Below are 23,487 nucleotides of genomic sequence, written 5' to 3' on the forward strand. Positions count from 1 at the left end.
ACTAACCTCAGTCTCCACAAATTCATGGTGTCACCTTAAGTCACCTTCAAGCCAGTGAAAGTGAAGAGCTTATCACTAAAGATGCCACCATGATATATTTTTTTCAGCCAAAGACATCAGTACTAATAAATAAATATCTTGCATATCATAGCCTTTTGTTCTGACACTTAAGGCTTCCTTTGGTTTAAATAACAGAAGCTTATTCACTACAAAAATTCCTCGTTCCTACAGGTTGCTCTAGGAGCAAGCCTTGTGAGAAATCAGGTTAAGAGAAGAAAAGTGGACTTCAGTATTCTGCAGAGGAACTATTGTATTTTTGGCATGCACATGAAACAAGAAAGTTATGTGCAACAAATGACAGCCTGAGGTTGCACGTTTAGGATGAATTACAGCATAACATAGCCATTAAAATAAAGGGACAGCATGTACTGCTATTTGTTAGAGATGAACTTTTGTCCTGATGAAACTCTCTAATACACTTATATTTGTTTCCAAGATGTTCAAAACACAAGATGACTGATCAAAAAAAAAATCCAAAACATCACTCTGATGCCAACCCACAAAAGAATAGTTTTTCACTACAGAATACTGACAACACACAATTATGAAAATAACGTGGTATGCTGTTAGCCCAACCAAAACCACAGTTAAAGAACCCCATTTCTCTGAGCACCCCCAGAGAAAGTTCTCTTGTTTATTTTGCTCCATAATTCTTTTTTGTACCTCTTTCAGAAAAGTCTCAAAAGGTTCTTGTGGCTTTATACAACCAAAACAGTGTCTATTAATCCCAAACAACAGAAGTATGACAGACCTACCTCTGCTCCAAACCAAAGCTGTCCTGCAAGGTTGTCATGGCGTATTTCCTCTGGAAACTTAACACAAAAGTCTCTGTTGGCCCGTTCATGTGGAATGCATTCATCCATGATTTGGTTTATGATGTTCAAAACATTATCCTGCAGCAAAACACAGGATACCATATATACTGTTTGCACAGAAAACATTTTTTCTTCTAAAATAGACTTTATTAGTGAGGTACCAACCAATTAAGATAGAAAATGCAGTATTTAACTCTCATGGTCTTGATACACACAGTGAAAACAAAAGGAGAATACTGCACAGAAACAAGAGGAGCAAATGTCACTCTTGGTAGTTTTCTTAGAAACTGTTTCTCAGATTAGTTGCACTTAACTTTGACTATTTTAATGGCACTTCTGATGAGGAGGTATGACATAAAGAGCTCATTACTTCCAGCTATATGTACCTCTCAGTAAATAAACTAGAAGTACAAGTGAATTATACTTCTTCCATTTCCTCTCACCAGCCCCAACACTACACACTCCCTTTATTCCCACAGAGCACCTGACAGGGTACCTTGCAGCTGTTAGAAACTGAGTTATATTGCAACCATTTAAGCTCATCCTGGTAATCTAAAGCAACTTACACACCCGAATCCCAAGTGGGCAAGGGCTGGCACACTCACCAAGCACCTCATCCCCCAGACACCAGGAGGATGAGGGGCCACCACATGAATTAGAGCTTTAATAACTGCTCTGATCTACCTCTGCACCAGGACAATGATCAAAGACCTACAAGCAGTTTCTTGATATGCAGTAAATAATCTGTATTCATTTATTTGAAAAGATAATTTTCACATTCCCCTGCTGGGAACTGTACGGAATTTAATTAACATAATAAAGGTAGACTGAGAGCATGAAAAAGGCTGAGTGCTTTCATAAAGATGTTTTGTCTTATGCTTCTTCCGCTATTTACAGAATTCCCATTCACATTCTATTTAGAGTATTTCTCAAACAAATACCACCACATCTGTCTGTACAAAATTGTTTAACAGACAGAATTGCTTTAAATCTACACTTTACTGGTTTATTTTCACCTGCATTTAAAAAAACAATTGAAGACAGGAATTTTGAAGAAACCTGCCCCTTTAATATGTTCTCCATCTAAAAAGAGAAAACCCACTTTAGCTACAAAGAATGATCCACATTTTCTGCAATTTCTCCACAGACTGCTGCACCTGCTGTTGCCACAAAATAATCTTAACATTAAGGCTGTAATTACAGTTATCTTCATCCAAAATAAGGGAAAAAATTACCAATCAGCAATATTTATTACACACTGGTATAAGGAACTTGATGTGTTAACAATTAAAACACTTTCACAATAAAGTATTTTTTGCAAAGCTGTCATAAGATAATAAGTTTCATTTCAATGAAGTTGTAAAAAACAAACAGAAAGCCCCATTCCATACAGTTAAAATATACAAGAAGTGTAAGAATCAACAATGTTCTCTACATGTAAAGACTGAAAATGAAATGCCCCGTAGCCCCTCCAGGGCATCACAACACAGACCATGGCCAGCAGGTATGAGAAGAGACAAGAAAAGAAAACTTGAATCACTGACACAAAATACCTGATTTTAGAGATGAAACCTCCCCCTCACTCTGCTGGGCCTATTGTACTGCCAGGATCAGTGGGGCACTAGGATCCCTGAGAACCCAAAGAGATGCCCCTTGCAGGAACTGAGGGAAAAACCAACCTCAACTACTCCCTAGGGTCACCCGCAAGAAGAACTGAAGTTCAAATGCTGGAAGAGAACAGAGCAAAGATGCCCAGACCCTGCTGCAGCAGCAGCATCCTGAAGCACTGGCTGCAGAACACTCACCACCTCTCCCTCCAGGAAAACGGGGAGTTAGACAAGCAATCACATCCAAATTGGCACGACACTTCAGGGTCAGAAAAAACAGAATAATAGCAAGTTTCCTATTCTCCTTCCATTTCTTAATTCATAGTATTGAGTATAGTTCTCTCACCGATGTTTAGCTAAATCTACCTGGGAACCAAAGTATTTTGAAAGTAGGTCTCCTAAGAAAAACAACTCCTAAACTACCTAGGTCCTACCCAAAGTAACAGAGCAAAGACTGAAACTGAGGATAACAACATTTACATTGTAGAAAGGTGTGAGTCACTCATGAAGTGCTTCAAATCTGTTATTACTGATCTATTTTGAGACCAGGTGCTTTGCCTGTAGCTCTGACTTTATCACTAGAGCAATAAAAGTTGGTCTTTATAATCAGGATGGAAAAGCCAGATTCCTGTTTTCAGAGAATTAATCAAAGTTTGCAAAGGTCTTTTTGCATTGGAGAGTGGTAAAAAGCAATCTTACCAGTTAAAATTTGACAAAAGTTTCATGAAATGCAGAGAAATATTAAGGCAGGAAAGTCTGAGAAGAACACTATTCACATCTGGTTATATCAGACTATAAGTAATCCAATTACATTTTCTTTTAGGACATGATATTCCAATTTATTTTACTTGTCACCCAACTTTAATATGAGGAAATGCAATTTTTCTCTTACTTTTTTTCCCCCTAAAATGCTACATAGAATAAGAGGAAAAGCCATATTAAAAAAAACTTTCCTCCCTAAATTTTATTTTACTTCAGTGGATTATTTTTAAATGCAATCTTATTTGACAGCAGCTACAAGACAGATTGAATTTCCCTTACATAACTACCTATATACATATTCAAAATTCCTGATGTATCAAAGAATATTTTACACAATAGAATAAAGAAAGAGGATTCACCGCTGGTAAGCAACTGTTCCATGGTTTTGCTCTGTTTTTCTAATCATTATACCTGTTACAAAGCTCTAAGATTCTGTCTAAATCATCTCAGGAGATAATTATTACAACCATAATGAAATTTTATATCTTAATGCACTTAAATATTTCAACTACAGGCAAGATGATGTAATGAAGAATCCAACTTTTGACAATACACTAATGTTTAAGTATATAACTTGTTTCCCACTTAAAAGACACTTAATATTCTTCCTCATTTCTTCAACATTGTTATAATCTCTAGATGCTTCTCCAGAGCACCCAAGATCTACCAACACATCTCCATGTATACCAAGCTTTGAGTCAGGTATTTTTTTTAATATGTGCAGTACTACTAAGTTAAACTACAGGTAATTAGAAATTTAATATACACTTCCCAATGGAGACAAATCACAATAGCTCCATCTCCAGTAGCAGTTGTCTGTATGCTTCACACAGGCAGCTGGTTATTCTGTCAGAGAGCTGAGTGAAAAAGCCAATTAAAAAGATGGCCATCTTTTCCTGCCTAGTCTAGCAGGGATACAGGAAGATTAGGAAAGTACAGTTGATGGAACTTTGATATATAATGTACAAATACTGAAAGATTTCTACAAGGTAAATTGCTTTTGCTGTTTCAAGATGTGCAATTTCCCAAATTCTCTGTTGTTCTACAGGGTTTATTTTATCATCCTACTGAAGAAAAAAATCAAAACAAAACAAACCAACAATTCTCCATCACTTCGCTTCCCTCTTCCATTTTTCTTATGACACCCAGAGCAGAATAACTTACATAAAAAATCTGGAATATTTGCTCCCATAATAATTTCAGATCTCACATGCTTTAAAACTGGAAGGATGCCAGCCAATTTCGACAGACTATCCAATGCATTGTAAGCAAATTAGTCTTTTCTTTAGAAGAGCTTCAAGAAACATTCAATTTATTTAATTACAGTATTCTGCTTTGTAAGCTAATAACGACTGGGTTTGGCTACATGGTAGCACTGAAATTTTGCTCTAATTTAAGCAAGAGAAATCAATTAGTTGGAATTGAAGTAGTAAATCTTTCACTTGATCCATCTTTCTACATAAAAGCCTCCAGATTTTAATGCCTCTTTTGGTGGCCTTATCTGTTAGCTTTTGGTTTATCTGTACACTGGGATGTGCACAGTTTTGTTTCAGGTGCTCTGCTGAGGCTTTACAGCAGCACAGGCAGCCACTGCAGAGATTCTGCTTTGGGATTTACTCCAAACTCCTCATTTCCTGCAAAACACAGCTCAGAGTTTCACATAACAGACAGCACTTATATTTCATTTTGACAGGGAAGATAATGAGTGGTAGTGAGACAGTGTATGTATGTAGCCACAGTAGAGGACAAAAAAGTTGGTTTATTTATTGCCCTCAATAATTAGCAATATATTAAACAGTTAGAGGATAAAGCTAACATCAACTGCTGCATTAGCTTCCAGAATAGGTACCAAAAAAGCCAAGAAATCAATCTTCCTTATACTATGAGACATGTTTAGAGCAACAAAAGGCAAACTCATCTACCCTTTTGTACATGTCATTGATAAAATTACCCTGCTCTTCCACAACATCAAATTTAATATGAACTTTCTGAGGTCTTTTGCAAGACTTCTTCAAAGGAAGGTAACTTCCTGTGCTGTTCAGTACCTCTTTAATAGCCATGTTTTGAATTATCAGTAAAATCTAGCTAAGGCAATATGGTCTATGATGACATCACCATGAGCATAATAGATGGTATTTTAGCCTCTTCATTTAAGTAAGTCCATGACATTTTTTGTTACCTTTTCTAGCTTGATGTTAAGTTCCAAAACTCCTTCAACATCACATTATGGCACCCAGAAGTCCCTGATGAACATAAATTAATGCCAAAAACAAAGGAAGATTTTATTGTAATTAAAGCAATTAGCAAGTATTTAGGGTTTTATGGGCTACTTTAACAAAAGAATCCAGGACCAAGGTGGTGTCCTCTCTGATGTAACAAACATGTTTTCAATGTACACACAACAGTCCTGGCTTCAGAACCCAGACATTGCACATTAGAACCCAGCTATTTCACATTACAGATCCAAAGGCTCTCTATGATTTTCCCTCCCGTGCATCTTGCACAGATCCCAAAGGCTGTTCTTTCAGACCCTTTTTGCTTTATCAGCTAATTGATTATTTCCCACTGGCAATGTAGCACCATAGAATTGTTTGGATAGGAAAAGACCTTTCAGATCGCCAAGTCCAACCACTAACCCAGCACTGCCAAGTCCATGGCTAAACCACGTGCCCAAGAACCACATCCACAAATCTTTCCATTACCTCCAGTGATGGTGACTCAGCCACTGCCCTGGGCAGCCTGTTCCAATGCTTGACAACCCTTTTCATGAAGGAAGTTTTCTTAATATCCCATCTACACCTCCCCTGGCACAACTTGGGCCATTTCCTCTTGCCTTTTCTATTGTTACTGAGGAGCCTGAACCCCACCTGGCTACAACCTCAGGTAGTTGTAGAGAACAATTAGGTCTTCCCTGAGCCTCCTTTTCTCCAGGCTAAACATCTCCAGCTGCCTCAGCCACTCAAAAAACCTGTGCTTGGCCACACCACTGCTGATCCAGGCCAGGTGCCATTGGCCTTCTTGGCCACCTGGGCACACCTGGCTCATGTTCAGCCACTCTCAACCAGCACCCCCAGGTCCACGGGGCCCTTTCCAGCCACTCTGCCCCAGCCTGTGGCACTGCAGGGGTTGCTGTGACCCAGGGGCAGGACCCAGCCCTTGGCCTTGTTGAACCTCAGACCCTTGGACCCACTGATCCAGCCTGTCCAGATCCCTCTGCTGAGCCTTCCTGCTGTTGAAGAGATCAACTCTTCCATCCAAATTGGTGTCATCCACAAACTGAGGGTGCAACTCATGTGATTCCACTTTGCAAAAGTAACAATTTTTCTTTGTATAAACTTTGGGGAGCAGCTCCTAGTTTAACCCATCCCACAAGAGAGTAATACCAAAATTCACCATGAAAAGGCAACTTGGATATCCAGCAATTTAAATTCTGTACTGCCCCAGCCTAGCAACAACAACTCTCAATAAATAGAAGAGGAATCCCCACTCACAGAGGGCAGAATGAAGGAGATGTCATCATGAATTACTGCCATCTTCACTTTGCCTTCCCCTGCTGCAGTGAAAGCATCCTGCATCCCCAACACATTCATTGCTGAGCTGGCATGAATCCAGCTTTCTTCCCTATGGTTTTCTGCTGCAAATTAATTCCCTGACCTGCAGTGCACAGCATTTTCATTCCCCTTTGTCCACAGTCTTAGATAACAGAGTTTCTCACAATGCCCTATTTGATTCATGTGAGCAAGTGGAAACACATAAAAAAACTTGTTAACGTGAAAAACTACAATTAAACCTACAGTACTAAACATTATTAGGACTCTTTTTTTCAAAGAAAAAATATTTTTAAATATTAACCACTCTCTCCCTATGTAAGATCAAATATGAAATGTAGAAAGAAAATACAATTCCTGTTAGTTGATGGAGTTGTACTGATGGCCCAACTTACAGTCAAGCATTTTATATTTTACAGCAATTTGCTAATTATTCTGTAGTGACCAGAAGTTTCCCAAAAGTTATGAAGAAAAACTGTTAAAAACCAACATTTAAAAAGACACATTTAATTATTTTATTTACTGATAACGAATGTTTAACTGCAGATTTGTTTTTCACCCAACATTCTGCTGATCACCTGACATTACTGGGGGGAAAAAGGCAAATTTCAAATCTGTGAACCAAACCCAACAGACAGAAAAACCCAACTCTTCTGATACTTATAGGTTACTTCGGGTATTTAGAACAACCATACTCAAGTTCATTTGCAGTGAGGTATGGTGAAAACATACGAAAGGGTTGACAAGTCTGCCTGCTTGCAAAATAAATGTGGAGAGCTTTCAGTCAATGGCAAACCCAAATAGGAAGCAGGTACCTGACACCAACTGTTTGAAGATGTCAGGCAGCACAGAGAAGACATCTGTTAGAGCAATGCAACTCACCTAAGCCATCACTACTAGGAGTAAAGAAATGACAAATGTTGCCATCAGTTATAAAACAACTGAACTGGAAATGAAACTCTAAAGGAAAAGCAGCAAAATTTACAAGCTCTATGATGACAGGAAAAAAGTAAAGTAGATATGTGCATTGTCTCAGATTTAAACTTAACCTTGACATCACTTTAAAATGGCTGTTCTCGGTTTTTCTTTTTTTTTTTCCTAGACTGGCACTGTCCCTACCAAAATTAAACTGCAAGAGACTGAATAAAAGAAAATTTTCTCCAAATAAGTCTTAGCTCACTCTCATGTCAAAGAGCCTAATCCTGGCACAAATTTCTGACTTTGCTACCTCTGCATCAAGTCTCTTAAACAGAAACCTTACGAGAATTTTGTTCTCGAGTCCACCAGCTCTGTTCCAGTTTAAAAAAAAGCCTCAAACAGACACAATGGAGAAAACAACCATGATTCCCTCCTCACCACAGATCAATGAGGAACACCCAACATCCAATGGGTCGGACAGAGTCTGCTTCTGGTTCTTACTTCTTCCCTCTGTTTTTAAAAAGTATCTTTGTCTGCTACAGTTTCTAAATTTGTGAACATGAATGTTTCTTTCTGTCAACTTCCTCCCTTGATCTCAGTAATTACCCTGCTGTCTCCTTCACTGACCTCTACTAACATAACTAATATAATGTCTCCAGGGTTGCAAATTAGGCAGGCAAGAAAGACCAGGCCATTACCTCAGCTAAAAGTACTCCTAGTTCTATCCACACTGCTTAACCTCTGTATCAATTAACAAAATAACATCAGAAATAGACTTTTGCCAACTTCTAACCAACCATTAGGTTTCAGAACCCAGCAGGGAGTTCCTTTCACTTTTGGCTAATTTGTCTCCTTTAATGAGATCTATTTCTACCTAATTCTACAAGAAAATGTTCTTCAATGGACAGATGCAATCAAACACAAAAACATCCCACCCTCTGAACTGTCTCACTGTTCACAGTGATTATGGTACATACTCCCGGTTTGCTCCTGTCAAGAATGTAAATGATACAATTAGTATTTCATAGATAACTCACTGCCAATCCACTACAGCACTGCCCTCTGAGTTCTTCAGCAGCTCTTCACAGGTACCCTCTCCATCAAGGGATGCTCACTGATGCCGACTTCCTCCATAAAAACTGCTTCTCTTCAGCATGGATACAATTCTGATAGAGCACAGAATGAAAGGGCATACACTTCTCCCCCTAGAGATTCCTTATTCTCATACCATTTAAACTTATCAGATAGTAGGAGACACCTTCAGATAAGGTTTTTTTACACCTGAAACAGAAAGCCACTTTTCATTTCAGACTGGCGTCAGGCCATTTTGCAGTGTCAGCCTTTGGCAGCCAGGCCAGCTGGAGAACTCAGCCCCTTATCTCCCCCATCTCACCTACTCTGCAGTCCCTGTCCCCATGTCCCACCAGCACTCCGTGCTCTTGTGCTGGGGGCACCTGGGAAGGGTTTCAGTGCACAGACCCAGAGTTACCCACATCATTTCACTGCTCAAGTTCACAGACAGACTCCACAAATACGTGCATCAGTACAGCTGAACCAGTGTTTCTAATGTAAAGCTGACCACAGCTTATTTAAACCAGCCTTGGATAAGGATCTAAAACTTCAAAGCTCTCTCAAAGCTGTGCTTTCAGGGGTGCCATGCATAAGTGTGGGAATGGGAACAAGTGTAATTTCGAATGGGAAACTTTTAGACTGATGCTGCCAACGGACAGCAATAATGGCTAAGGAACTATGTGTGACAACACAGAAATACACACTGGAACAGGGTTATTTTTATACGAAATCAAAGTTAATTTCTCTTGTTTGCCCATGCTCAACTACATAGGCAAGCAATAAAGTTAAGATATTTACTGAAACTAAAATGTTTATAACAATGCTACCAAGGGCCCAAGCGCTTGCTTGAATCAAAGACTGGGCAGCCAATATGCAGAGGTGCTAAAGCTATTACAGACCTCTGACCAAAACCACTCAAATTTACAGAAATATTTCCTTCTGAAACCACTCTATGCCTTTCTATCAATACAGTTATAAAGCTGACTTGTAACCCACAGCACTGGTAAATTTAAAAGCCTTTACCTGCTAGGAAAGAAAGAACACATTTAGCATTAAAAATCAATGAAAAATCTGATTTCACTGAGTACAGAATTAATTGAGTTATGCTGAAGTTGTGCAGCTGCAGACAAAAGACAAAGAAAGGCCAATTGTGAAATTACACCACAAATACAGAGTTACATCCAACAACACTTCAACTGAAAACCAAGGAGCCCAAACCTTTAGAGACTTTCATTTTAAGAGTGTTCAAGCTTCAGATCATTTCTACAGTCTGTGTATTTTGAATGAATGATTTAAAGTTCTCCTAAAAATTTGCATCAAGATAATGCTGCTTTCCTGGTTGAGGAATCCCCTCATAATTTTCTTTTCTCAATTATAAATTATGATATTTGCATTTCAGAATAAGCCAGACAGCATTTCAGAATAAGCCAGACAACCACAAATGTTTTAATTAGATCTACTGAGAAAACTCATCACATTCCAGCTATAGGGTTAAAATACTTTACAGTCAAATTTGCAAAATCCCTATGGAGGAATATCGTACAAATAATAAACAAGGCTGGCACTGAGACCAGAGGTTTGTACAAATGCATGAAAATGAAAAATAATTTCTCATACCAGCTATCAGGTAAGTCAAAAGTAAACATGACTCTGAAAGCCTGCTAGAATTTGTCTCTGATTATTTATGTCTGCATCAGACCCAAACAGAAAAAAGCGAACAAAAAATACACCAAAAAAGACTTTTTCACAGTATCAGGACAATTCCGAAGCAAAAATTACCAGAGTTTACATCACAAAGGCAGTTTAGCTCAGAGCCTCAGTTGCACAAATCAATTCAACAAGCTTTGCAGCCTCGAGAGGATCATCATTTACCACCTCTACATCAACTATTACACTGTTTGATTATGAGCCCTGTGTATGTGGAATAGCAACAACCTCAGCAGCAGTTACAGACACTGCAGGGCAAGTGAGAAACCAAAGAATACAAATATCTGCTGCTTGGTATTTGTGTAAGTAATCTTCAGCCACAGAAACCTTGAGACCTCTAGAGAACTGAAAATGTATTCTCAGGGCAAACCTAAGAATTTATATTGTGTACATCATAAGTTAGTATCAAGAGCACTACATTTTCTGAATTAAATTCTGGGCTTTTCTCAGAACTATGGAACAAGGAGCAGTATAAACATGTAAGAAGTATCTAGCTTTATCTCTTCACCATGTGAAGAACCGTGTACCTGGGGTAATGCTGCTGCTGTTCACCTCAACACCACTTTGTCAAGCGTTGAAAAAATAGCACTACCCTAAAAAAATGGAAACCCAGCAGGAGAGACTAGGTGGTATACGCAAAAAAGGTAAGCTTCCTTAACCAAGAGCACGTTTTCTGCACAATTAATTTTACACAAGTATAGATTTCCCAAAGCCTTTAAACCGGGAAGTTTTCATGAGCGCAAGCAGAGCATAAGCACGCAGGAACAAAGCCTACTATCTGAAGCCTGCTCTCCAACAGCAAATCCATCCTCATCACAAGCTGTTTTCATATCAATCATTTCAAACTTCTTCAAAGCAACACTAGCTTGCTAATACATGTAATACTTCCAAAAATTAATCATTTTTTTCATTATTGTCTTCAAGTCTGGATTATTTTTCACCAAGAACACTGTGCAGCAATGAGTTAACACAAATTCTTTCAAAAGCATAAGCTGGAGGCAGAAGACAACCAATGCATCTTTATTCCAAAAGGAACTTGGAGTTATGAGTGAATTATTTAAGCTTCTCATTCTCTCTGGCTAATTATAAAGTTACAGGAATTCAACAAGCCAGCCTATTGGCTAACAATTTATTTTCTTCCCATCACCTTAAATTCCAGCCATTCAATTAGTAGCTTATTGCTAAATTGTACACTAATAGTAACAAAAGGGCAGTCTGAAATTAATCTATTCTCTCAAACACCAAAATACTTTGCAATCTCTCCTTCCAACATGTACAAGTCCTTGTTGTGTCCAATATTTAACACACGTAGATATATATTTAACATATTAAACACCTAAAGGCTTTCATCTCAAGGAGCAGCATGAGGATCCAGCAGGAGGAGCTCAAAGCCTTGGCCCAGTCCCGTGATTTGGCATCAGTGGCATGAGCAGAACCTGCTGGGATGAGTTCTGTGAGTGGAGGGCACCAGGAGGCTGCCAGGCTCTCCAGGAGCAGCAGGCAGGGCAGGTGGGGCACGGCTGGCACTGTGTGTAATGCAGGGGCTGGAATGCACAGAGCTTGCAGCTGGAATGGCACAGCTGAGAACATCTGGGTAAGGACCAAGGGACAAACAAATGAACTGGGGATGTCCTGGGAGGAGGAGATTGAGGGGAGACCTCAGTGCAGTTACAACTTCCTCAGAGGGGAAGGGAGGGGCAGACACTGATCTCTGCTCTGTGGTGACAGTGACAGGAGCCAAGGAATGCCCTGAAGATGTGTCAGGGGAGCTTCAGGTTGGATATCAGGAAAAGGTTCTTCCCCAAGAGGGTGGCTGGGCACTGAACAGGCTCTCCAGCACCAGCCTGACAGAGCTGAAGGAGTGTTTGGACAATGCTCTCAGGGATGTGGTGTGACACTTGTAGATGGTGCTGTGTGGGGCCAGGAGTTGATGATCCTTGTGGGTCCCCTCCAACTCAGGATGTTCCATTCAAGGATTTTGTTAAATGAAAGCTTATAAAAACCTGACACATGAGAAAACCAGATTGCACAATATTCCACAAAATATTCTTCATAATAATCCATTATTATGAAATGAATTATTTCTTATTAAAAATAGGTATTAATCTTCAATTATGTTAAGGTCACAATGAAAATTAAATTCCACTGCTAAGAACTGACTTAAAACATTGCTAACTTGCCTTCTTGTCTTTCTTATCATACTTCCCTAGTATTAAAGGAAAAAACAAATAAATGAAAGGGTTTTTTCTATATGATTAAGTGAAAAGGCTTCTACCACAAGAAAACAGACTTAATTCCCAAGTAGAAAAACATCACAAAATAAATAGTTTGCACATATTGTTCATCTTGCTAACATGGGGCTACCATGTCCATATGGAGAAAAGAAAGAAAACTGCAGCATATTTAAGTCATGAGACTACATAAACAATTCAGACTACATAAAAAATTCAGTTGCTGATACTAGAATCCATCCTTCTTTGCAACAATAAAAAATAATTAAAATTTAGCCAATCACACTACAGCAGAGCCGACAGCAATGCTCTGATGGCACTGCTGAAGAGTGTGGAAGAACTATAAAGCTCCTGATAGTCAGACATGTCACATTACATTAATTCCTACATAACTGGGTCTGGTATAGTATCTTACTTCACAAATGCTGAGAAAAGTCAGCCTTAAAATGACCTGGCTCCATTGTCCTCATTTAGCCTTCAAATGCTCTGGGAATGACACTCCTGTGTCTCAGCTCTCCTGCCAACACTCATTCAAGGTACCAACTTGCCAATTGTTAGCAACATAAAAACTATGATCAAGGGCAAATAATCATACCTTAAGAAATGAAAAATCATTTTATCTTTTGAAGCTGAGTGTTGGAAGACTCCAATACCTCTGAAATTAAGAGCCTTCTATAGCTGGGCTCTCTTTCACAAAGAAGAAAATATATTTTTAAATTTGAAAAAAAACTTGTGACCAAAAGAAGAAACTGCTCTAATTGAAGCACAGATAAAATATTCATCTTGCTCTCCTGTTAGCACCTCATGTTTTATATGGATGACTACCTCATCCACCAAAGCCAGTGGTTTTCCACAGGAGTTGGCATGCAATGATTGTGGTCATCATGAGCATCACAGCTCTTTAGCAACAACCTATGGCAACCCCAGCATGCACCATTTAACATAATATAATCACATCCCTTTTTCACTGATAAAAAATTAATAGTGTTTTGTACACAAAGATAAGTTCTCTTTTCATTATTTAGCAACTTGTCAATCCAGATTGAGTTTCACCCTTGTGCATTATTGATTACCACCTGTGTTGTCAATTCATGCTACATCAACTTTTATTTATTTTTAAATATATATAATAAGAAAACTCAAATGTCACACACTGGAGAACCTTGCCATATTTCACTACAGAGAAATCAATGCATGCTCTATGACAATTCACTCAGCTCAGTCATGTTTCTCTTCCACTCTGGAAATGTTACTAAGCAATTTGCAAACCCTGCAACAGCTTCACACTTCTGTGTGATGGTGTTGCGTTGAAAGTTTTGTTTGTTTGGAGTTAGATTTTTGCTGGTCTGTTGTTTTCATTTGTTTGGTTTTGTTTTGGTTGCTTGCGGTTTTTTGTTTTGTTTGGGTTTTTTGTGTTACTGTTGTTGGGGTCTTGAGGGGTTTTCTTAATTAAATAAAAAACCAATACAGAAATCTGCCCACATACATGGTGGAAGCTGCTGTGAAAGACAGCTGGACTGCTCTCCTCCCCCTCTCAGGCTGAAATTGGTAACCACCTCCTACAGTGACCTATTATCAACATGATCACTGCTTTGGTCAGACGCAACACAGCATCAGACAAAGAGCTTCCCCACTTCTAGACTTGTTTTATCCACCCATCTCCCTCTTCAGAAAGCAAATAATATTCCTAAGCTTTTAAGATACACAAAAAACCACATTTCAAAGATAAAGAGCATATATTTTCCTTTTGTGTTGAAGTTTTGATTCAACAAGGCCAAGTGCAAGGTCCCTCCCCATGTTGGGGAAATCTAGTGAGAGGTGTCCCCACCCACAGCAGGGGGTTGGAGCTGGGTGATATTTAAGGCTTTTTCCAACCCAAACTATCCTATGAGTGTGATTTTAGCATGTGACAAAGCAGATTCCCCAAGTATGGTCCCAGCAGCACTGTTCCCTTACTCCTTGCTTGCCATATTCAATTTATATCATCTTTCCACACCTCACAGAAAGCTCCTCCAGCCTGGAACATATTCCTCTATGGTGAGGGCAAAGCTTTGTTTCCAGTGACACTTGTATGTCAGCTTATTTCATAGTGATGCTTTCAGCTGCTAAATTGAGCTTGAAGAAATATGGAGATAAGTGTGGTTGAAACACAGCATTTTTGATAAAATTCACCACATATTTTGTATTGCTACAGAAACTGAGACAGACAAGTGGTAAAACACAACACTGAAATATGATTAGCTTTCTCTAAGAGTCTCAACTTCTCAGCAACATTTACTTAGGCTACAGAAGATAATGAAGTTCAGGTTCACAGAGGCCTCTTCCCAGCACTGTATGAAGGAGTGACCTGTACAGGAGGCAGTCCACTAAAGACTGCATTTTAAAGCCTCATGTTACAGCAACTGGAACTGCTAAAGCTGAATTGGAAACACTGGGCTGCCAATTGCAGTAATTCAGGAGGTGCTTCCCAAGAAGGCAAATAGCAGGAAAGGAGTGAAGAACGAGCGTCATGTACTGCCAGTCAATGCAGTGAGCCTGCAGCCAACAACCAGTGAGCCACCAACAGTCATGTCTCACAAATATTATAAATTCCCCATTGTACTATGCTGTGGAGCAGTGCAAAAGGACAGCACAGCCAGGAGAGTCCATGGTTTGCTTCAGGTCAGTGCCCTGATGGGGGGCAAATCCCTTCCTTGTGCACTTCAGCAGATAAAGCAACACACTGCTGAGAGAATCTGGAGGAATAATGCTATAAAACCATGCTGGAGCTGACTCATGTGCTATTCTGAGATCTCACTACTGTACACAGAGAAATAATTCTCAGTGTACTGAAACAGCAAGCAAGGACTATGATCCTAAAAACATTCTCACCTGTTATGCACAAGTTTGTTACCAGTGAAGTCCTAACAAATCTCTGCTTCAGAAACAAGGGGGTTTTTACTCTTTACTCTAAAACAAAACAAATGAACTTTTGTAATATTTAACAATAAACCCAACTCCATTTAAATAGCCAATCAATTGGTTTAAACCAGTTTACCAAGTCAACTAACAAAATATTAATCAATGTGAAAACAGCAATGATCAAAGCAAATTAATTTAGAGAACGATAGTGAATGCATGAGTGAATAATTCAAAAGTGTACATGAGTTACCATCACTTCTTGTAAAATTCAATACTGTGTGATGTTGTGAGAAGCATAGGAAAAGACACCTTGTTATACCACTAATATAAAAATACTGCAATGATTCGTGTTGCAGGGAAAAAACCTCAGATGAACAAGCGCTGCACATCACTGAAGACTCACTTAGGCAGAGATGTTTTTCTTAAGGAAAAAAGAGCTTTCCTTCTAGAACCATCAATCAAGTTCAATAAACCAAAGTTTGACATTCTACCTACCTTTTGGTTCATTTAAGAAAAACTTACACAGCTTTTTATCATGCATCTCAGCACACTTAAGGTATTGTTAATCTTAACAGAAACCAGTAGAGAAGCGTTTTATTCTGTTGAATAAGTATTAATCACACAATAAATGCAAGATACTGTACTGATAGATATGTTATGATTTCACAATATTTTAACACTGACATGCAAACAGCAAAGCAAAATGAGGGATGGCATTTTTATAATAGGCTACCGTAACTGAAAAACAGTGTTACATCACGTTATTGTGAAAATGAAAAGCTTTGAAAACCATTCTCTTACTCATCTTACCACTCTTACTCATGGATTATGCTACTCAGCATCCTGCTGTACAATCAACCCACAGCATTTGAAAACCAAGCTGCAAGATGTTCAGAAATTTTGAAAAGTTAATTTACTGTAAAAAGTGTGATTCTTATCAGCAGACAGTACTATGACAAAGAGAAGACAACATTCAGAGTTGCAGTTCTTTAGTAAAGAAGCATCAACAGTTGTGAAGACTGCAGCTCTCAGCACATTCACAATGCACCATACCTTCAACCTGCCTTGACTGATTCTGCCTGTTTTGTTAAGATAGAAAACCTGAAGTATGTACACTATGAAGCATTACATCCTTCAGGCAGAGACCTTCTGGTTTGTCTAAGTCTGTTCACACACTACAGTAAACCTGGAGATCTTTAACAAAACTATCACAAGTTCAAAAGAGACACAAAGATTTAAATCTTGGCTCTTCAGATATGGTTGAGAGCCAACATAACACCCAACCTCTCTCCAAGAAGAATCAGTTTGTAAGACTTGATAGCATTTTAAAAAAAAATTACACTAATTTAAAGGCATTTCCTCTCTCTAACTGATAAAAATAAAATTCAAAACCATCATTTGTTAATCAGGCAGACACCAACAGTAAATTATATGAAAACAAGCAACCCAGAAACAATGAATTAATTTTAAAAAGAGATGCCAAGAGAGAAGGACATGGAATTCCAGAAATCTTTGTCCCTAAAAAAACATTAAGATCTGATAGAAATGCTATGCCTCTAAATTTCATGGAGATAAAAATTTGGAGTCATCTGGAAATCTTAAAATTACTGTTTCCATGGAAAAACTAGCACAAAATAGGAAAAAAAAACCTCATGCAAATACTGGGAGTCTGGAAAACTACATTCTGTGGTCACAAGATACTTCTCGAAAGCATTGCTTGAAGAGTCAGAAAGTGCACATTTCTAAAGGAAAGGTCTCAGAATTGCATGACAGTTTTTGCAGACACCAGAGGCATTGCACAATGCAGCTGTTACCCTCCTTTTACATGCACAACCTTCTACCACAATTCTGAACCCAGGGCTGGCTGTTGGTTCTCCATCATTCTCAAACCCCACCACACCTTAGGCTAAAACCAATTTTTCCTCCTACTGTGTGATACTTGGTCAGCAAATATCTACATTTTGAGTCCTTAATAAAACACTGCTCCTTCTCTTGTTTGGAAATTACAGGACAAATTCTTAGAAGAAACCAAAAAACACTGCCTTTACACAAAGTACTACAAAATAACGTAAGACCTAATTAAGCAAAGCTGGTTTTGACATGACATTTGACAAGGATCTGACCTATTCTACAGAACTTTCAAAACTACAAATTACAAAAACAGCTACATAAAAAAGCCCTTAATTTTTTCTTTCAGTTCTAGCAACAGATTGTTTCAGTAACAGCAATCTGTTTGACAAATGAAATTACCAGACATGAAAAGATATTAAGAATCACAAGGCAGTGAATCACTACAGAACAAGCCGAGTAAACTGACCAAGGAGCAGCCAGAGTCTGCATTTCCTGCACTCCTACAGGTGAAACATTCAGAGAAGCTATTTTTTTGAATACAACAGCTCTTCAGGTCTGCCTATACTACAGGAAACACATCAGAAAGTCTGTGTGCCTGCAGGGAAACAGGGAATAAATTGTCATTGCCAAGGATAAGACAACCAAGGAGATTTTTCTTGCACAATGATAGTGTTAACCCACTCTTAATATCAGAAAACATTTCCTACCAGTTTGAAAGAATTTGACTAGAAAATCTGTGGAACATCCACTACTGGAGGTTTGTAGAAGTCAGATCAATTTTTGTGAAGTGTGGTTTGGGTACAGCTGATCTGTCATAGAGAAGACTGAAGCCTTCCTCTGAAGGCAACTTTCACATCTATTTTTTTTCACTCCAAGTCACAGCATTTTTAATTGTTATTAAACTTACAGCCTCCAATTTGGTAATCCCTTAAACTCACATTTTTCTGTAGGAACAATACAGTAGGAAATTGTCAAGATATTCAAAGTCAACAGAAGTATTAAAATTGTTTCTGACAGAACAACACATCCACTGTCTACTCTTTCTCGGTAAGCGCTCCTCAAAAAGCTGCACTTCTAAAATTTAGTTTTCTTGCAAGCAAACACAGAGCAGTTGAGTGTTTTTCTTTTCAACAGACTCAGCTAACCTAATGTGAACACTTCCTACAATGATCAGGGCACTTTTCTTGAAACTCATCGTAACATGATTAGTGATGATATTTTTCCACACAATGAAGTTTAGTACATTTTATTAGGAGCAACAGGAAGAAATTTCAGCAAGGCTGAATCAAAATCCATTCTTTACACTTAACTGCATCATATTTTACTTGGTGGAGATGTAAATGTTTATTTATTACTATGGTCCTTCCACTTAAAATTGTCCCAAGGTGACAGCAAACATTTATTTTTCATACAGAAATCCTCATACCACCTGAGAATCATCTATTTTAGACTTGAACCTACTCCAGTTTAAATTGTATTTCTTGGGTGTGGCTGGGAGAGGAAATATCAAAGCACTCATGTAAATATGAAGGGTACAAAAATGTAGATTCTTTCTATGTCTAAAAATTTGAATTACCTAAACACCACATAACCCTCTGAATGTAACTCCTTTACTAATGAAAATCTCTGAGATCCATGAGGCATGAAAGCTGAGCAGCTACAAATGACATGCTTATTTTTTGCTGCTTGAAATTTTGAAATATTTCTCATGCCCTGTAAGCTCTGTATGCTTATTTTATATAAAGGAAACAAAGTTTATAATGTGTATTCTTACTCAGGGAAAGCCTCAACACTTTTAAATGAGACATAGGAAATTTAATTTATGGATAGTATTTTCAAGAATATACCCTTTAAAGTAATGAAAGCCATGTATCTAACAAAGGTCCCTTTTAAAAAGCTCTGACAATAAAAACTAACTAATCCAAAAAAATTAATGGAATACATTAAATGTACATAAGAATCTCAGTGAAATCAGCAAGTTGCCACTTGAGTTACCTGACAGGAGCGAAACTGGTTGACCAGCAGGGTACATCTCTGTGGGTCTTTTCGTCCATCCAAACTGTCCAGTTCAGCTGCTACTTGATTTAGTTCCTCATCAGCATAGTAGAACTGAGCAAGGAGCTGTGGGTCTGTTCTCTGCATTGGAGACATGGACAAAATGACATTAATATTTCAAAAAACCCAAACCAATGCCAAAACCTAAAACTTCAGCTAGTTGTATTTACTGTGATTTTTTTTTTAACATATAATTCAGATAAGCAGTATAGCAGCATGGAAAAGAATAATATTGAGATTATTTACATACCCTCCAAATTTTTTCCTACTTTGAAAAAAAAAAAACCTCTCAAAAAATGTCTCACATAAAAAGATCTGAGACATTACTCAGCTACCATTATCTCCAAAACCACCCTGGCATTCTCACTTCTTGTGGCATAATTATCTGGAGGAGCCAACAACTGAATCAGAAAGCAGAAGCAGACTTCAGCTCTAGGCAGAACAAGACAAAGTTGCTTTCCAAGTTAAAACAAACTATACCCCCCAAACCCATCAAGCAATGGAATAATCTATCAAGCACCATGGCAAACTTTGCAGCATGGTCTGGCCAGAATCCTTCCTTTGAGCATCACAAGAAGAGGTTTATACCACAAAAGGATTTTTTGAACGTTAACAGCTAGGAGTCCTGGTTCCAACATCTTAATTGTAAGCTGTCAAAAATCTACACTCTTGAATGATGTCTTCACTATAGCCCCGATATAAAGGTGCCCAGGGAGAAGAATAAAGCTTGTGATATATGGTCAGGGAAACAAACAAAACTCAAAACAAATGATAACAAGAGGGAGAGCATGTAATTACTACTAAAATTTATGTTGTTTAGTTCTAAATTTCTGTATTTATAGTCAAGCTTAGTAAAGCATCTCTTTAAGCATTCTCTACCCGACGATTGTATTATTTCTGATTTTTATGTTTTCTTTCAGCATTTATCCACAACCATTAAAACCCTCTAGACAAAGTTAATAAAGATGCAGGAGTCTGTGTATGGAACTGTGACAAAGCATGACTGCTGATTTTTAAGCATCTAAATTGCATTGTAGAAGCAAAAAAAGGCAATTTATTAAGACTGGTCTCAAGCAAAACAAGCATGTCTGAGACACTTAGCTCCCACATGGCTGATTTTTTTCAACTGGAGGAACAGAAGTTTTAATTGAGTTCTCTCAACTGTGTTATGTTTGGTGTGGATTAGTAGGGTGATCTTTGATTAATTGTGTCAATCATATGTGGTCCCTGGCAGGATGAAACTGCATGAAACTCTAAACCTCTTCACAGGGGGCCACTTAAAGCAAATAAAACAAAAGTTTACTAATTCAATTTACTCCACTAGGTAACAGAAAATTAGGGATAGTGCCATGTCCAATGCAAATTTTTACTTTCAGTTTATGTAATATATGGTTCAAGTAATTTATTCCAAATTCCTTACTATTCTTTGGCAGAATAAGAACTAGCAATTCCCATCCTTACGTACTAAAATTAATAGAACAACTTTTTGAAAACATCTCATGGAGAACCTACCACTTGCCCTGGTAGTTTGTTTCAGGAAATCACCCCATTTAACAACAAATTAATGCATCCAAGCTCTTGTTTTGATTTGCTGGACTTCACCAACACTGCTCATTTTGCCTTATTCAGCACTAGTTCTATTTGCTTATTTCTGTTTTCACTGACTGCAGTAACCCCTTTAACCATGTCACCACTGTGGGATGCACTTATGGGTTTGGGATTTCTGAGGAGAAATTTTGTTTGATTGCACAGGAAGGCTTTTTGGATGTGGTGATATTGCTGTTATCCCAACATCCTCTTTAGTATGAGCTCTCCAGGCAGGAATCTCATTCTGCAAGTACACCTTGCATTCCTTCTGCCTAATGCCTCTTTATATTCCACATATTCAGCCCAACAAATGGCCCAGGGTACCTGGCGTATCTTTATTGATAGCACAATGTACCACACCACTGGAGAACATTCTCCTCAGATTTGAAACCATCACTTTGAAATCATCACTTCAAGTCAAAACTTGCTTTCCCCATTTATGTGCTATACACAAGCTATCATTCCAGCCAGTACCAAAACAGGAATCAGCACACCACGAATTAAACAAAAAAACCCTCTAAACAAAATAACACACATTTAGCCATGCTATATAATAATACACCATTCTTTCATTTTATGAAAAAACACTCAATATTTAATGATTTTTACTTTTTAGTAAGTTCCACTCAACAGGTCAGATACTAAAATCAGAAGATGCCTGCCTGTCATCCACAAAGTCAGTATAAAACTGTCCCTATGAAAAAGCTGTATTAACTATTGAACTGGCTACATTCTGGCTTTACCCATCAAGTCCAACCAATGAACAGTGACCAGGATTAGGTTAGTTCAGTTTATTGCGTAATAAATTCTGATCTGATTTTTCAAACAGGATTTAAATGGACTATAAGAGAATGTTAAAAGCATCTTAATTTAAGAGACCTGTTAGCTAGCTACAGGTTATTAGATAAATAACAGGTCTGTAGATTTATTGCATGTTATCAAAGGAAAAGATGCTCTTCTCACATCTTGTAAACAAGCTAGTAGACCAAAACCAGAAACTGTCCCTAAAAAATAGTGACAACTAGCGGAGAACAAAAATTCTAGCACAGACCTCCCAGCATGGGACAGAGACCAAAAAATAAACTACCAACAAGAAGCTAGGGTGCCAACAGACCAATCTCAAACCACACAATAATTCTGTAATCTAAGAATCATTTTGAAAATCACATTTACAGACACAAGGGTTATTCTTAGGGACACGTCCCCTTTTTGAAAGAAAATTGCAAGTACTTTTTGCATGACTTTTAACAGCAGCTTTCAAGTATCAATACCACCTCTTTTTGAGTAATATAAAACGTGTGTCATCTTAGACCTGACAGCAGCCCATAATTTGAACACTGAAGGGAATGTTTTCCCCCTGGTTTCCGTGATCCTTTGTAGAAAAGTAAAGATTTTCTTCAGGCTTTTTCCTCTACTGAGATTGCAACAGGAATGCAGCCACCACCACAAAAAGATGACATGATGATCCCAAATAAGCCAAACAACAGACAGAAGCAAGGGAACCATGCAAATGAGCAAGATCCCAGCTAGTGACAGCACTATCTTCTGAAGCCTGCCAGCTGTCCTCTGGAAAATAAAATCCATCATTTTTGAACTGCTGATCTAAAGTCTTCAGAACAACAGCTAAAACCCAACCCCGCTTAAAATAAATTCCATGGACTTGAAAAGCTCCAGATCTCCCATTGTTCACTGGCACTCTTCCAGCACTAAACATTTGTTTTTCTGCCACACTCAGGAACCCTGACTTGATCCCTATGGAACGAAACTATAGAGAAAAGCAATAATTATATGCCTTTGCTGATGGTAAATCCAGATTGCCTTTTGACATGGGCACAAAGTCAACCTACATGCACTGGGGTAACTTTTCAAAGAGCACTTACTAAAAGGTGCATTTTACACAAATACATGTATTTTATTACACATTGTATGAAACGCCTTCACAATCACGGGACAATACTTGGTGACAGAACATGTGCAATACTTTTAACTGCTGCAGGGTCCAAATGACACAACCCTTCCTTAACCAGGAAGGTTAAACATGAACTGCCTGCTCAACCCTTGCTATTCTGCTACAGCTCTAACAGATGAAGTGAAAAGTTTTAGAGAGAGGCTATCACATTCACATCAGAGGAACTGCCCTGCATCTATGCAGCCTCCTTTATTCCCCCTGTGGTAAGGGAAAGGCTGTTTTGGAAGCCTGGACAGTAAGGAGTTAATGCATTGCTATGCCTCAAACACCAATTTCTTACTCAAGTGAGAAAGTCAGAACAGGATGTGCCTGGAAATGGGGGTTGTGCAAACATAGGGCAGCACCATTCTGGAGCTAATTTTCCCGTTCAGGTCCATGGTGGGCACACAAAATGAAGTGGAGAAG

At 38.4% G+C, this 23,487-nt stretch overlaps 1 protein-coding gene across 5 annotated transcripts in view; it reads right to left on the reverse strand.

Moving 5' to 3' along the window:
• ZFYVE28 (zinc finger FYVE-type containing 28) overlaps positions 1–23,487 on the reverse strand; it is a 146,041-nt gene that overhangs the window by 60,653 nt on the left and 61,901 nt on the right. For all 5 annotated transcript variants that reach the window (XM_038134253.1, XM_038134252.1, XM_038134250.1 and 2 more), the window contains exons 2-3: positions 19,467–19,607; positions 816–953 (exon numbers count right to left, since the gene is read on the reverse strand). In XM_038134253.1, the coding sequence (XP_037990181.1) occupies positions 816–953; positions 19,467–19,607 (279 nt within the window). The remainder of the gene's footprint in view (positions 1–815; positions 954–19,466; positions 19,608–23,487) is intronic.

The sequence above is a fragment of the Motacilla alba genome, chromosome 4, assembly GCF_015832195.1.
Source record: "Motacilla alba alba isolate MOTALB_02 chromosome 4, Motacilla_alba_V1.0_pri, whole genome shotgun sequence".
NCBI classification, from domain to species: Eukaryota; Metazoa; Chordata; class Aves; order Passeriformes; family Motacillidae; genus Motacilla; species Motacilla alba.